This window comes from Heterodontus francisci, chromosome 18 (assembly GCF_036365525.1).
Source record: "Heterodontus francisci isolate sHetFra1 chromosome 18, sHetFra1.hap1, whole genome shotgun sequence".
Lineage (NCBI taxonomy): Eukaryota > Metazoa > Chordata > Chondrichthyes > Heterodontiformes > Heterodontidae > Heterodontus > Heterodontus francisci.
In genome coordinates this window covers 39400423-39417119 of record NC_090388.1, presented here as the reverse complement: position 1 = coordinate 39417119, position 16697 = coordinate 39400423, and the positions used below count along the sequence as shown (strand labels likewise).

Sequence of the window (16697 nt, the reverse complement as noted above, 5' to 3'; positions counted from 1 at the left end):
ATCTTTTCTCAAGCCTAGACTGCCTGACCGGCCATGGATAAAATCCCCATGGTGGCAGGTGGAGGGCCTTAAGTGACTGTTAACCAGTCACTTAAGGGCCTTGATTGGCATGGGGCAAGCAGGACAGTTATTGCCACTGCCACCCTGTGTAAAATGGCAGCGGAGGCGGGAGTGGGTCGGGAAGGGCCCCTGAGCCTCCCACTCCATTTTACGGCCCCCCACCCCCCTCCCCACCACCAGCCCACTCTTTGGCGTAAAATTCCAGCCCGTGCGTTTTTATTTTATCTTCGTTTCTTATAATTTAATTAGTCACAGCAGTTTCTTGCATTTTTGTCGCATGCTGCTATTACCCACGAGGCCCCAAATGGGTCATTGTCTGTTATTACAAGGCTTGTTTTAATTCAGGCAATCCTGCATTTAATTGTCCAGATAATAGAAAACAGAGGGTAATTATCAATGATAATTGCTATAATTGGTAGGCAGTGACTAGTGAAGACCCCCAGTGATAAGGCCTTAGACCCTAGTTGTTAAGATCTTGATGGGATTATTGTAACACACTGTCTAAGTTTAAGGATGACACCACTTTTTTGGGTAAGCAGTTATGCTCCAGTGAGTACAATAACATTCAAAAAATCTACAAAAACCTAGCAATTTAAGCAGATGAATACCAAATGACATTTCATATCAAGAAACATAAGGTTCTCCATATGGCTTAAAAACAAAAAGTATAATTACATATTTAAGGGATATTTTGTTACTAAGGTGCTGCAGGACTAAGAATCAGGTGAACGGGCTCAGTTTAATCACATTAATATAATGACAATTGCCAAGAATTCTGAGTCCATATTCACTGCTGTTATTAAAACAATTTCTTGGTACCATAAGCTAACGGAACCACATTATTGTCAGATACCGTCAAAAACCTTAAAATCAAACATCTACAAGGTTCTATATAAAGAAACTTTGAATAGCTAAGCCTTTTTATTACAATATTTATTATTATGTACCATTTATAATGAGCTTATGTAATGGTCATTTTACCCGTCAAATCTGTGAAGGAAACTCAGTCGCATTGATATGATTATTTATTTGTGGTCTCCACAAATTTGTAAGAGTGTAGTGCCACTATAAATGATGAAAGTCATTAAATACAGAAACCCTATTTTTTTTTTAAAAAACAGCCTACATTTTTTTAAAATGATTTTGGTGGATTGCTGTACTGACAAAGAAAGTAATCCTGATGCTAAGGAACGGGGCATTTTCAATGTTTTTGCACACAATGTCAGCACCAAGCATTCCCTCAACATGGTTTATCTAAATGGCAAAACTCCCTCTATTCTGTATCATCATTAAATCTTAAACCAGCTTGAGAAGCACATGCCGACTGTGCCAGGCTGACATCTCTGCTTCCCTCATTAATCAATTCTTTTTGAAAGAAAAAAGGCTAATTTTCCAAATGTGTGCTCCCAATAGGAGTACACATTCAAAAAGTTGGTCATGGAGTGTCTGCTTTATGTCTGACAGTTTTCTACAATAGATTCATACATTTTAGAAATTGGGTTACAACTGAGCAAAATCATTTTACAGTACAGTTGACAGAGACTGATGATTTAGCTTCATTTAACTGGGATGGATTTGAACCAAAGTATATCCATCCTTGACATACACTTTTCAAATCAAAACTGAAATGCTAACATGAGCTTCTCACTCCCAATCACAGTAGTTAAGATATTTGATTCACAATTCATTGATAAAGGCTTGAACAGTTAGGTTTTACCTCCTATGCTTTTGTTTGATTATTTTCTAGATAGGTTTCAAAGCATTGGATTTCTTAAGCTAAGTGTGAGGAGGAAACATGCCACGTTGTCATAGAGAAACTTGGTGTAAAAGTAGTTGAGGTAGTTATGACTCCTTTGCCAACCTTCCCAGCTGAAGGCAACAGCCCTTATTTGGGTAAGGGGGTCAAAATATAAATATAAAACAAATTTACAATGAGTAACAAATGAAATATTCCATACCTGTGTGTCTGGTTGTTGTTTACTTTTTTCTTCTTTTTGTTCTGCATTTTCATCAAAGAGGCTTTCGGTATTACATTGCGTGATTGTGTTTGTTTCCAAAATTGTCTCTCTATTTTCCTGTTGGGCTGCGTTTGGGTAAATTCAGAACAATGTCAGTAACTTACCATGGGGAGGTTTTTAGCAATATTATGTCAAAGATATATTGTGCTTAAAATGGAACAATTTATACCTTTACTACTTGGTAGTATCGTACAGCCATCATCATAGGATGTTTCCAGAATCTCTTTGCTTTAAAAAAAGGAGAATATATAATTTAGTTTAGAAATACAGCACTGAAACAGGCCCTTCAGCCCACTGAGTCTGTGCCAACCATCAACCACCCATTTATACTAATCCTACACTAATCCCATATTCCTACCACATCCCCACCTGTCCCTATATTTCCCTACCACCTACCTACACTAGGGGCAATTTATAATGGCCAATTTACCTATCAACCTGCAAGTCTTTTGGCTTGTGGGAGGAAACCAGAGCGCCCGGAGAAAACCCACGCAGACACAGAGAGAACTTGCAAACTCCGCACAGGCAGTACCCAGAATTGAACCCGGGTCGCTGGAGCTGTGAGGCTGCGGTGCTAACCACTGCGCCACTGTGCCGCCCAATTTGTAACAGCTACATCACAGAAAGTTTCTTGAATAAAATTTAACCAGAGCAGACTTTAGTGTACACATGTTACTTTAGCCAGAGTTTCTAAAATACTGAGCGGGGTCTAGATTTCTCTCTTCAATCCTACCTGATATGAGACAAAACTTCCCAGCCTCCATGGTCCATTTCTCTGGAGCCACTGCTGGATGCCCCTTCCCTACCAAATGCATGTAAATGCCAGCAAAGAGGACATGGCCCAGCTTCTTGGTCCATTCTTCTTCCATCTGCTGCTCGTACCATTGATCCCCAATAGAATTCATAGAATCATGGAATGGTTACAGCACAGAAGGAAGCCGTTCAGCCCATCACGTCCATGCTGGCTCTCTGTAAGAGTGACTCAGCTATTCCCACTCCCCCATCTTTTCCTCAGAGCCCTGCAAAATTTTTTTCTCTTTAGATAATTATCCAATTCCCTTTTGAAAGCCATGATTGAATCTGTCTCCACCACATTCTCAGGCAGTACATTCCAGATCCTAGCCACTCGCTGTGTAAAAATGTTTACCCTCATGTTGCCTTTAGATCTTTTGCCATTCACCTTAAATTGATGTAGTAGGCGCAGGCAGATAGTGCAGGAGTCCCCTGTGGCCATCCCCCTCTCAAACAGATATACCGCTTTGGATACTGTTGGAGGGGATGACCTCCCAGGGGAAAGCAGCAACAGCCAAGTTCGTGGCACCACGGAGGGCTCTGCTGCACAGCAGGGGAGGAAAAGGGTTGGAAGAGCTATAGTGATAGGGGATCCTATCGTAAGGGGTGTACCACAAACGAGACTCCAGGATGGTATGTTGCCTCCCTGGTGCTAGGGTCAAGGATGTCTCGGAGCGGCTGCAGGACATTCTGAAAGGGGAGGGTGAGCAGCCAGAGGTCATGGTCCATATTGGGACTAACGACATAGGCAGGAAGAGAGATGAGATCCTGCAAAGTGAATATAGGGAGTTAGGCAGAAGGTTAAAAAGCAGGACCTCTAGGGTTCTAATCTCAGGATTACTCCCTGTGCCACGTGCTAGTGAGGGTAGGAATAGGAGGATTAGGCAAATGAATGCATGGCTGAAGAGCTGGTGTAGGTGGGAGGGCTTCAGCTACTTGCATCATTGGGATCTCTTCTGGTGCAGAGGTGACATGTACAAGAGGGACGGGTTGCATCTGAACTGGAAGCGGACCAATATCCTTGCGGAGAGGTTTGCTAGTACTACTCAGGAGGGTTTAAATTAGTCTTGCAAGGGGGTGGGACCCAAAGTAGTAGTCTCTCAGATAAGATAGTTGAGGCAAATGTAGAGGTTAAAGCAAGCTAAGCCCAGTAGGCAGGCCGGGCAGGGGCAGGACAGGAAGCTTGGACGGTCTGGTAGGCTAAACTGCATTTACTTTAATGCAAGAGCCTTTCAGGTAAGGCAGATGAACTCAGAGCATGGATCAGTACATGGGATTTTGATATTATAGCTATTAAGGAAACGTGGTTGAGGGATGGGCAGGACTGGCAGCTCAATGTACTGGGGTACCAATCCTTCCGGCGTGACAGAGGTGGAGGTAAGAGAGGAGGGGGAGTTGCACTACTGATTAGGGAGAACATCAAGGCAGTACTTAGAGAGGATATCCCGGGCGGAATGTCCAGCGAGGCCATATGGGTAGAACTTAGAAATAAGAAAGGGGTGATCACTTTGATGGGATTATACTATAGGCCCCCCAATAGTCAGAGGGAAGTGGAGGAGCATATATGTAGGGAATTCACAGATAGGTGTAGGAATTATAGGGTGGTAATAGTAGGTGATTTTAACTTCCGTAATATTGACCTAGACTGCCTTACTGCTAAGGGATCAGATGGGGAAGAATTTGTTAAGTGTGTCCAGGATAGTTTTCTGAAGCAGTATGTGGATGGCACTACTAGAGAAGGGGCTACACTCGACCTCCTCTTAGGAAATGAGGATGGGCTGGTGGTTGATGTGTCAGTGGGGGAGCACTTTGGGACCAGTGACCATAACTCTATTAGCTTCAAGATAGTTATGGAAAAGGATAGGACTGGTCCTCAGGTTGAAGTCCTAAATTGGGGGAAGGCTAATTTCGATGGCATCAGACAGGAACTCTCAAAAGTTGAATGGGAGAGGCTGTTTACAGGCAAAGGGACGTCTGGCAAGTGGGAGGCTTTTAAAAGTGAGATAGGAAGAGTTCAGGGCTGGCATGTTCCTGTTAGATGGAAGGGCAAGGCTGGCAAGTTTAGGGAACCTTGGTTGATGAGGGATATTGAGGGTCTGGTCAGGACAAAAAAGGAGGCATGTGTCAGGTATAGGCAGCTGGGATTGAGCAAGTCCCTCAAGGAGTATAGGGGATGTTGGACTACACTTAAGAAGGAAATTAGGAGAGCGAAAAGGGGCCATGAGATTTCCCTGGCAGATAAGATAAAGGAGAATTCTAAAATATTCTATAAGTATATTAAGAGTAAAAGGGTAGCTAGGAAGAGAGTAGGTCCCCTTAAGGATCAGTGTGGCAGTCTATGTGTGGAGCCATGGGAAATGGGCGAGGTCTGAAATGAATATTTCTCATCCGTATTTACTGTGGAGAAGGTCATGGAAGGTAGTGAGTTCAAGGGAGGGAACACCGATATCCTGGAGCATATCAACATTACAAAGGAGGAGGTGTTGGAGGTTTTGAAGTGCATTAAGGTGGATAAATCCCCAGGGCCTGACCAGGTGTATCCTAGGATGCAATGGGAAGCAAGGGAGGAGATTGCTGGGGCCCTGGCAAAGATTTTTGCAACATCGTTAGCCACGGGTGAGGTCCCGGAAGACCGGAGGATAGCTAATGTGCCTTTATTTAAGAAGGGAAGCAGGGATAAGCCAGGGAACTACAGGTCAGTCAGCCTTACATCAGTGGTGGGAAAGTTATTGCAAGGGATTCTGAGAGACAGGATTTATATGCATCTGGAAAGGCATGGTCTGATTAGGGATAGTCACCATGGCTTTGTGCGTGGGAAATCATATCTCACGAATTTGATTGAGTTTTTCGAGGAGGTGACCAAGAGGAGTGACGAGGGCAGGGTGTTGGATGTTGTCTACATGGACTTTAGCAAGGCCTTTGACAAGGTCCTGCATGGTAGGCTGGTCCAGAAGGTTCGAACACATGGGATCCAGGGTGAGCTAGCAAATTGGATACAAAATTGGCTTGGTGATAGGAGGCAGAGGGTGGTAGTGGAGGGTTGTTTTTCAGATTGGAGGTCAGTGACCAGTGGTGTGCCGCAGGGATTGCTGCTGGGCCCTCTGTTGTTTGTCATATATATTAATGACTTGGATGTGAATGTAAGGAGCATGATTAGTAAGTTTGCAGATGACACCAGAATTGGTGGTATAGTGGACAGTGAAGAAGGTTGGCTAAGGTTACAACAGGATATAGATCAACTGGGAAAGTGGGCAAGGGAGTGGCAAATGGAATTTCATGCAGACAAGTGCGAAGTGATGCATTTTGGGAAGTTAAACCAGGGCAGGGCATATACAGCGAATGGCAGGGCCCTGGGGAGTGTTCTTGAGCAGAGAGACCTTGGGGTGCAAGTACATAGTTCCCTGAAAGTGGCAACACAAGTAGACAGGGTGGTGAAGAAGGCGTATGGCATGCTTGCCTTCATCGGCCGAGGCATTGAGTACAAGAGTTGGGATGTCATGTTACAGTTGTACATAACGTTGGTTAGGCCGCATTTGGAGTACTGTGTGCAGTTCTGGTCGCCATACTACAGGAAAGATGTGATTAAGCTAGAGAGGGTGCAGAAAAGATTCACGAGGATGATGCCTGGTTTGGTGGGCTTGAGTTATAAAGAGAGATTGGATAGGCTGGGTCTGTTTTCCCTGGAGCAAAGGAGGCTGAGAGGGGACATGATAGAGGTATATAAAATTATGAGAGGCATAGATAGGGTAGATAGCCAGAGTCTGTTTCCCATGGTGGGGGTGACTAAAACTAGAGGGCATAGATTTAAGGTGAGAGGGAGGAGGTTTAAAGGGAATCAAAGGGGTAAATTTTTCACACAAAGAATAGTGGGTATCTGGAATGAGCTGCCTGAGGAGGTGGTGGAGGCAGGAACAGTAGCGACATTTAAGAGGCATCTGGACAGGTACTTGAATGAGCAAGGCATAGAGGGATATGGAATTAATGCAGGCAGGTGGGATTAGTATAGATAGGCATTATGGTCAGCACGGACGCGGTGGGCTGAAAGGCCTGTTTCTATGCTGTACAACTCTATGATTCTGTGACTCTATGAAGTGCAGAGATTGTTGTTTTGTTCCCTCATCAAAAAACTCAATCAAGTTAGTTACTAACAAATCCATGCTGACTTTCCTTAATCAATACAGATTTGTCCAAGTGACAGTTAATTTTGCTAGAAGGTGGCTATAGACTGGCTTTACTGGTGGTAAGGTGCCAAATTCTGACAATAGAGGACGAGGCCTACAACGCGACGATGTTTCTATATCTTCAGGGTTCTTTTGCCTTCCCTTGCTATCACTTTTGATACTGCAGCACTGCTCCACTCCACCACCAAACTCCCAAATTACCATGACTTAAAATGGCAAGCTCCTACTGGTGACAGGACTCCGAACAACAGCCTGCCTTACATGCAAAATGACCTGCCAGGAAAATGGGTAGTGGTTATGATAGAGTCAAAGGAGCAGGCAGGAGTCTGGTCCTGCTTCTACTCTTGCTGCAAAGTGGAAAATACTATCCACCAGGTCTAAGATTACTACTAAACCTAAGATACTATTTACAGCAAGTCTAAAAAAAATACATTACCTGTAAGTCTCAAAGCAGTTTAAATTGTATGCCAAATAGTAGAGAGGTCTAATTTCTTCAACTTCAATATGACAAACTCCCTCTAGTATTTGAAATTGATTTCCACCTCTCATGAATACTAAGCAGGGTATTGCCATAGTTGCTGATGATACTAACATTGTATCCAGCAAGCAGATAAACTGTCATCTACATACTCTCTGAATGTTGGTTAAACCCCTACCACTGCTCAAGTCTCAATTGTCTCTTCGACTTTCTGTTACCAATAATCAGGTGAGACAATATTAACTTTAAAGCTTGCTGAAAGTCAGTTTGTCAAAGTACAATGGACTTTCAATTAGCCAAATCATTGGTGGGGGAGGGGGGGGGGAACACAATATCATCTTGGATCTTTGAGAGGCTGCTTCTATTTAGTAGAGATGGAGCATATTCTCAGTGCAGTGCCAAATGATATAACAGATTTATATTTTTCCCCTTTGTAATATCTCTGTGGATGTGTAAAAATACAAGTAAGAATGAACATATATCTATACAGTCTTTACTGCGGACTAAATACAGGCAGATTATTTGAAGAGCAAGATCTTGGCTGTCCTTCAACAAGACTCTTGTTTTGATTTCCCCAGTGCAGGTCAGATGGAATCCATTACTCTTTTTCATTCTCAATGCGTTTACTTAACAACAGTCTAAGCACTTCAAAATAATTCATTGCATTGAAACACTATAACACATTTCTGAGAGACGTAATAAGGTGCTTTTATAAATGTAAACCAATCTACTGGACATTGATAGATCCACTAGGAATACAAGAGATCATTTAGCCCCTTGAGCCCGTTCCACCATTTAGTGGGATCATAGCTGATCTGCGACCTAACTCCATATAGCTGCCATTGCCCCATATCTCATATTACCTTTGTTTAACCAAAATCCATCAATCTCAGTTTTAAAATTAACAATTGATCGAGCATCACTTGCCATTTGCGGAAGGCAGTTCCAGACTTCCACCACCTTTTGTGTCTAAAAGTGTTTCCAAATTTCACTCCTGAAAGGTCTGGCTCTAATTTTTAGACTATGCCCCCTTGTCCTAGATTCTGAATCAGCAGAAATAGTTTCTCTCTATCTATCCTATCTCTTCTTAATATCTTGAAAACTTCAATCAAGAGCACTGCTTTGTACTCTTCAGTCTTTTGTAGCATTCAAAAATTGCTGTCTGGCCGAACACAGTAACACTGTATGTTGCCATTTTTACAATGACAGAAATGATTGGTTGAAACTTGGCCATGCATTAAAGCATCCCAAGAGGGTATCCTCAATACCATGCTTAATTGAGTTATGAATTTGTCTTGGGCAGTAGTGCAAAATGGGTGAAGGCGAATTGACAACACTTTTTGCACTCTGCAACATTTTCTTTTCCATTGACTTTGATGAATTAGACAGTGGTGTGGATTCCAAATTTAATCTGTGAAGCACCAATAAAAATCTCAGAATAGCATTGAATAAGAATAGAATTTGGGATGTTATCCCCTACAAGGCATGAATACCATTATCGTCATAAAGTAGCATATCCTCCATCTCAATGCCACGAGAGATCTGATAATGCTGTACAATAAATAAACAACCATGGAGCAAAAAAAAAATACATGTATATGTGTGAGAACCTGCCATAAAATATTGCTGTAATAATGGTACTGGAATACAGGGCTAATTTTAACCCTACCTGCCAAATGGAAACCAAATGGGTGGACAATAAAATTGGCTGGTAGACTTAGGCACCAATGTCCCACAGAGATTCCACTCTTTTGAGCAGGTGACAAGGACACCCACCTAAAACCAGCGGAATCCTTCATTAGATATGTAGATCAGGATCCATTAACATCAGCCATCCATGACTACAATTTTATCTGTGGTTTTAGTGGCAAAGTTATTGTGATTTTTCCTACCAAGTGAAGACAGTGGGAAGAGGATCTAGGAATAGAAGAGGCCATTTAAGGTTTTTTTTTAATTTTCCATGTTGGGCCAGGTGGAGCAGGAGTGCTTCTCTGGGTCCCACAAGGAAAGTTGAGGCTTCTTCTGGCCTGGACTTCCGCATTCCCTTGTCTCCTGCAAGGGGCGGCACAGTGGCGCAGTGGTTAGCACTGCAGCCTCACAGCTCCAGGGACCCGGGTTCGATTCTGGGTACTGCCTGTGTGGAGTTTGCAAGTTCTCCCTGTGTCTGCGTGGGTTTTCTCCGGGTGCTCCGGTTTCCTCCCACAAGCCAAAAGACTTGCAGGTTGGTAGGTAAATTGGCCGTTATAAATTGTCACTAGTATAGGTAGGTGGTAGGGAAATATAGGGACAGATGGGGATGTTTGGTAGGAATATGGGATTAGTGTAGGATTAGTATAAATGGGTGGTTGATGGTCGGCACAGACTCGGTGGGCCGAAGGGCCTGTTTCAGTGCTGTATCTCTAATCTAATCTAATCTAAACCCATCTCGCAATCTACTTTCTTGCTAACAAACATCCCCTAGGTGACAGCCAGTGGCCTCCTGCCACTTAAACCCCTGCCCTCACCCATCAGTCAGCTGCTACTTCCTGCTCATTATGGGCAGGCAGTTGACTGGGGGCATGTAGTTGAGACTTGGGAGCTACAATCACCCAGGCCTCACGCTGTCATGGTCAGCAGGAGGAGGGTACAGTGCTCGATTTGCTTCACCCACCTAAATCCCGCTCCGTTAAAATCAGCATTATGAAATGTATTCTCAAAATTTCTTCTTCTATCATGCATGGGATTACATAGAATATACGGCACAGAAACAGCCCATTCGGCCCAACCAGGCCATGCCGGCATTTATGCTTCTTCCAAGTGTTGTTCAACATGGAGGAGTACTGATTAATCAGCTGGGGGGGGGGGGGGGGGGCGGTGCCGTAGGTGGTAATCAGTAGGAGATTTCCTCATCCATGTTTGACCTGAAGCCATGAGACTTCATGGGGTCCAGAGTCAATGTTGAAGACACCCAGGGTAACTCCCTCACGACTATATACCACTGTGCCGCCACCTCTGGTGGGCCTGTTCTGTTGGTGGAACAGTACATACCCAAGGATGGTGATGAGGCAGTCTGGCACATTGGATGGAAGGTATGATTCAGTGAGCTGTTGCTTTACTAGTCTGTGGGACAACTCTCCCAATTTTGGCTCAAATCCCCAATTTTGGCATGTCCCCAGATATTAGTAAGGAGAACTTTGCAGCGTCAACTGGGCAGGGTTTGCCATTGCCATTTCCAGTGCTTGGGTCGATGCCAGGTGGTCTGTCTGGTTTTATTCTTTTTCGACTTTTCTGTAGAGATTTGGTACAACTGAGTGGCTTGCTAGGCCATTTCAGAGGGCAGTTAAGAGTCAACCACATTGCTGTGCTGTGGGTCTGAAGTCACATGTAGGCCAGACCGGGTAAGGACAGAAGATTACCTTCCCTAAAGGACATCAGTGAACCAGATGGGTTTTTACAACATAAAATAAAAGCAAAATACTGCGGATGCTGGAAATCTGAAACAAAAACAAGAAATGCTGGAATCACTCAGCAGGTCTGGCAGCATCTGTGGAAAGAGAAGCAGAGTTAACGTTTCGGGTCAGTGACCCTTCTTTGGAACCCTTCCGAAGAAGGGTCACTGACCCGAAACGTTAACTCTGCTTCTCTTTCCACAGATGCTGCCAGACCTGCTGGGTTTTTACAACAATCACCTTTACTGAGACTAGCTTTTAATTCCAGATTTATTAATTAATTGAATTTAAATTCCACCAGCTGCTGTAGTGGGATGTGACCTGTGTCCCCACAGCATCAGTCAGGGCCCCTGGATTACTAGCTCAGTAGCATTACCACTACGCCACTGCCCCCCGTCAGTATTGACTATCTCCTCACCCACACACACACACACACAAAATTTGGTGTCATCTGCAAATTTAGAAATTGTGTTTTGGATTTCAAAGTCCAAATTGTTAATGTGAATTGTGAACATCAGTGGTCCCAGCACTGATCTTGTGGAACACCATTACCCACCCTCCATCACTGAATAGCTAGCCTTTACTCCCATTCTCTGCTTTCTATCTTGAAGCCAGCTAGCAATTCATTCTGCCACTTGTGCCCCTGACCCTCCATTCTCTGACCTTATTCATTAATCTAATATGGGGCACCTTATCGAAGGCCTTTGAAAATGCAGATAAATAACATCTATCACATTAACATTATCTACTCTCTCTGTTATCTCCTCAAAAAAGTCAATAAGGTTGGTCAAGCAATATTTTCTCTTTTGAAATCCATGCTGACTATTCATTATTATACTTTTTGTTTCTAGATGTCCTTCTATTCGCTCCTTTAGTTGAGATTCTGTTATTTTTCCTATCACTGAGGTGAAGCTGACTGGTCTATAATTCCCTGGACAGATTCTACCCCTCTTCTTTTCTATAGCTATTACATTAGCTATCTGCCAATCCTCTGGCACTATGCCTTTTTCTAATTAATTATTAAGTATGTGTAGTAATGCCTCTGATATCTCTTCCGCAGATTCTTTGAAAATGCGTGGATGCAATCCACCCAGGCCAGGGGTTTTATCCTCTTTATTTGATTAGTTTATTTAATACATCCCTTTTTATTTTAAATGCAGTTATCTTATTACCCAACTCATCATCCAATGTCATGTTCACCTGTTCTATCTCCTTGGCAAATACAGAAGTGAAATAATTATTTAATATTTCTGCCATTCTCCATTGTTACCTTTCCCTTCCTCTGCTTTCTCCTCGCCAAATTCACAAAAGTCTGTGCAAAATATTTGCCATTCTGCATGAAATTAACCATTTACTCATACAGTTTGACAGGCACATCCAGTATCAGCAGCCCACACCCATTAAAGAACTCTGAGTAGGCGTCTGTGTGTTGAGTTTCAAAATAGATTTCTTTAGTTAGTGAAACTCAGGCCTTATCCGAGCTATTACTGCAGAAGAATTAACAGATGAGTTTTGAGATTTTTTACAAACAAGTGCCTCTTCTAAGGATGGTGCATGTTAAATTTACTTAAGAATTTTTAGATCTACATTGGAGAACTGAGGACATGAAATTTGATATTTATCTGCAATGTCGTCAATATTTAACTCTGAGCCTCATTGGAACTTCTAAAAACATGATTTTTCAGCAAATAACATCTAAAATAAAGATTTATTACAATTATCCCACTTAAAAAGGAGCTTTGTGTTTTCATTTTGAAAGGCAATTCAATATTTACAAAGTCCATCAAGGGTATAGCTCTTGAAACAAATCAGTGGGACAATTGCATTTTGGCACCAGATTGCCTGAGATTTCAGTGGACAGGGATTAATCATTGTAGTTTGATTCAAATGTTCACATTGAGGATCATAGCAGAGTGGCAAATATATATCACACTTCTAATTAATTAAAAATATATATCTGGCAGATTCCTGGTATTAGAGCCACAACTGCGAACAATGTATGGATTTTTAATAATATTTTCAAAAATCCATTTGAAAATAAATATTGAAAGCTGACTTTTATTTAAATATATAAAATTCAATAAAAACAGACAATGTTGGAAATACTCAGCTGGTCAGGCAGCATCTGTGGTGAGAGAAACAGAGTTAACGGCTGGGATTTTACAGGCCCCCACAATGCAGGATCGGAGGCGAGGGTGCACGGAGAATTGCGACAAGTGGCGGGGGCAGGGGGGTGGTGCGGCGGGGCTTAGGGCCCGTCGCCTCCCCATCGCCCAGCGATCTTCCCGGGGGCGGGATAGGCCGACAACGGCCTTTCCACCCAGAGGCAAATTGAGGCCCTTAAGCGGCCTATTTATGGATCAATTAAAGGCTTCTGCTGCACAGGCACCCCTCCTGCGGCCTCTGTTCTGGGGTTCCAGCGCTGGGCTTGGGTCCGAGGCCTCTGCAGTACCAGCAGTGGCCACCACTCCTGATGACGCTGCCAATAAGTCTGAGCTGCCGGCCTCTGATTGGCGAAAGAAAAGGCAGTGGCGGGTTCCCCCCACCTTTTCAGCTCGGCACAAAATCAAGCCCAACATTTCAGGTGCATGATCTTTCGTTGGTTGAAAGGTCATTGACCTGAAAAGTTAACTCTGTTTCTCTCTCCACAGACACTGCCTGACCTGCTGAGTATTTCCAACATTTTCTGTTTTTATTTCAGATTTCCAGCATCTGCAGTTTTTGCTTTTTCATAAAATTCCATTTTGAATTCTTCCAATGATTATTGGTTCTTATTTCAATTTTATTTACCATGTATAGTCAGACTAACACAGGGCTCAATCACTACATTATACTATATGAATTACTAAAATTGCTTGACTTAGGAACTCATTTATGTAATCAACCTAATCATTCAGTTCCCGAGGCAACATTAATGGACCTTTTTCTTTATTTCAATATAAAACTAAGTCACTTCAATCCAGAAAATCAACAAATAAGTTCAAACAGTATTTTTACATTTGCAAATGGAACTATGAGGCTTCAACCTCCAGATTTTTTTTATCAACCGATAACAAGTAGCATAGCAATAGACTGGCATCAGTTACACCTTACACCAGGAATCTTGGTTGAGAAGAGACCATGATCATTGCCTTTTGATCCTGGGTAGGCTTTGAGTAAAATGGCTATAACCAATCTTCGAGCTTCGGGCCAGGGAGTGCTCAACACCATTCGGGTGGTCGTGAAGGACAAGGAAGGAGATGCACCGGTCGATCGCACCTTCTTCATCAAGAAAATCCTCTTCGATTGCTGTGGATTTCAAGCTACGGACGTCTTCTGCCTGCAGGATTTTCTCAGCAAGGGATACTTTGACGTGACGTTCCGGAACGTGACGGGATGCATCAAGTTCCTGAAGGCGTTCAAGGAGAAAGGGGACCGGGCGCCACTGTCGATCGTCACAGCGGAGCCGCTCTTCACGCTTCCGTCACAACGGGACCGGGTGGTGACGATTCACCTCTACAACCCCCATGTTCCGGTGGTGGATGTACTCACCTTTCTCGCCAGGTACGTCGAGGTGGCCGGCAGCAGCACTGATGTCAAGGACCCCTTTGGGATTTGGACCAGCAAGTGGCAGGTCAAGGTGACCTTGAAGGTCGATCCCAGTGGAGCCATCATCCCTCTAGCTTCGCTATCGGGGGAAGTCGAGGCTTCTTGGTCTATGCTGGACAGCCCAGAGTTTGCCACACCTGTGGCAAATCTGGTCACGTGGCAGCCAACTGCAGCATGGTTGTTTGTAAGAACTGCAAGGAGGAAGGCCATCAGACCAAGAACTGTAAGCAGACCAAGTGTTGCAACTTGTGCGGTGCGGGAGGCCACCTCTACAAAACCTGCCCCAAACGCTGCCTCAGTTATGCTCAGGCGGCAAGGTCCAAGGAAACGTCGGGAGAAGGTTCAACGAAGGCGTCCGGTGTTCGAAAGGAGACCGGCAACCTTCTCCACAGTGAGGAACTTCAACCTGAGAAGGAGAAGGAAGGGGAGGCAGCTGAAACCAGCGACCCATCACCTACCCTGCGCCCGGAAACCCCTCCTCCACAGACAGATTCAATGGAGGAGGAGGCAGCAGATGGACAAACAGGTCAGTGGCAAGTGGTCCAGAGGAAAACCACAAAGAAAAAACATCCCAAAGCGGAACAAGCCACCACCCAAACCAGTGGCAAGAGGAGGCTATCTTCTGAAACAGACTACAACAGCGCCTCTTCACTGGACGGGGAACTGCTGGAACAACAGCCCCTTCAAAAGAGGCGGCAGAACTCCAAGGAGATGGAAGATAAAGCATCCCAGCCCCCGGGCACTGGAAGCTGTGATGGGCCCGGCGTGCCCCAACCCCAAAGCGCCACACGTAACGACGTCGCCAACGCATCTCAGCTCCGGGACACCGGGAGCAAAGACACATCTGGCGCATCTCAGCTCCGGGAAGCCGGGAGCAGTGATGTTTTCGAGGAGGAACAGATGGAAGCAGCAGAGGATAACCCAATCTTTGCTGCCTACAAGAACCCCCCAATGTCACCCCAGCGGAACAAACCCTGCATGAAAAACCTGGAGGGGTTTCTGAGCCCAATTATTGTGAAACAGCTTGCTCACACGATGGGTATGCAGGAACATCCCGAAGGACCGGGACTAGCAAGGACAAATGGTATGGGAAGCAACAACTAACTTTTAAAAAATGGGTGTAAGGATTACTTCCATTAATGTGCGTAGCATTAAATCTACTACGCGATGTGTTTCAACTTTGGATTACCTCGCCAAGGTCAAAGCCGACCTACTGTTTCTGCAGGAGTGTGGAATACCACACCTCAGCACCTACAGGCAGTGGTCACGATGGTGGTCCCACGGGCCATCGATCTGGTCGGGGGGTAATGATTGCCGTTCCTCCGGCCTGGGTATTCTGCTGCGGGGAGGTAACTTCACCATCTCCGAAGTTAAGGAGGTGGTGGGCAGTCGCCTCCTCGTAGCAGACGTAATGTACAACAACGCTCCGCTCCGGTTGATCAACGTGTTCGCCCCGGTACAACGCAGCGAGCGGCTGACCGTCTTCCAGCAGCTCCCACTGCTGCTGGCGACGTCCAGGCCGGTCATCCTAGGCGGTGACTTCAACTGCATCATCGATGCAGCTGGACGATCCGGCAGTGACGACAGCAAACTGGACACTACGTCCAGATTCCTAATAGAAACAGTTAAGGATGCCAAACTGCACGACGTCTTCAGCAAACCTGCAGACGGAGCGCAGCGCAGATACACATGGTCAAGATCGGATGGGTCTGCCCGTTCCAGGACTGACTTTCTGTTTGTGTCCCGTGCTGTCACGGTCGGATCCACCGACGTCAAGCCAGTGTTCTTCTCCGACCACTGCCTCTTACTGGCCAACTGTCACTTACAGGATGACCAGTGGGTTGGCAGAGGGACGTGGAAGCTCAATGCTACACTGCTGACCCCAGAGAACGTTGAGGAACTCAAAAGGGACTACAAAGGTTGGAGGACCGTGAAACCCCTCTTTGAGTCTCCAGTTCACTGGTGGGAAGCGATCAAGGGGAACATCAAGAGGTGCTGCATTCACAAAGGTGTTCAGAGGGCGAGAGAGAGACAGAGGGAAATGTGGGACTGGGTCGGCCCGGACCTGCTGGAAGTATACATGAGTATGCTCCTGGCCGGCAGCATGTCAGAATCCATGAGGAAAGGCATCATCACCCTCATTTACAAGCGG

General features: G+C 44.7%; 1 protein-coding gene across 1 annotated transcript in view; it reads right to left on the bottom strand.

Annotated features, from left to right (window-relative positions):
• ppp1r3ab (protein phosphatase 1, regulatory subunit 3Ab) overlaps positions 1 to 16697 on the bottom strand; it is a 42319-nt gene that overhangs the window by 9198 nt on the left and 16424 nt on the right. Inside the window, exons 2-3 of the mRNA XM_068051241.1 lie at positions 2248 to 2306; positions 2019 to 2143 (exon numbers count right to left, since the gene is read on the bottom strand). Coding sequence (XP_067907342.1) covers positions 2019 to 2143; positions 2248 to 2306 — 184 coding nt within the window. The remainder of the gene's footprint in view (positions 1 to 2018; positions 2144 to 2247; positions 2307 to 16697) is intronic.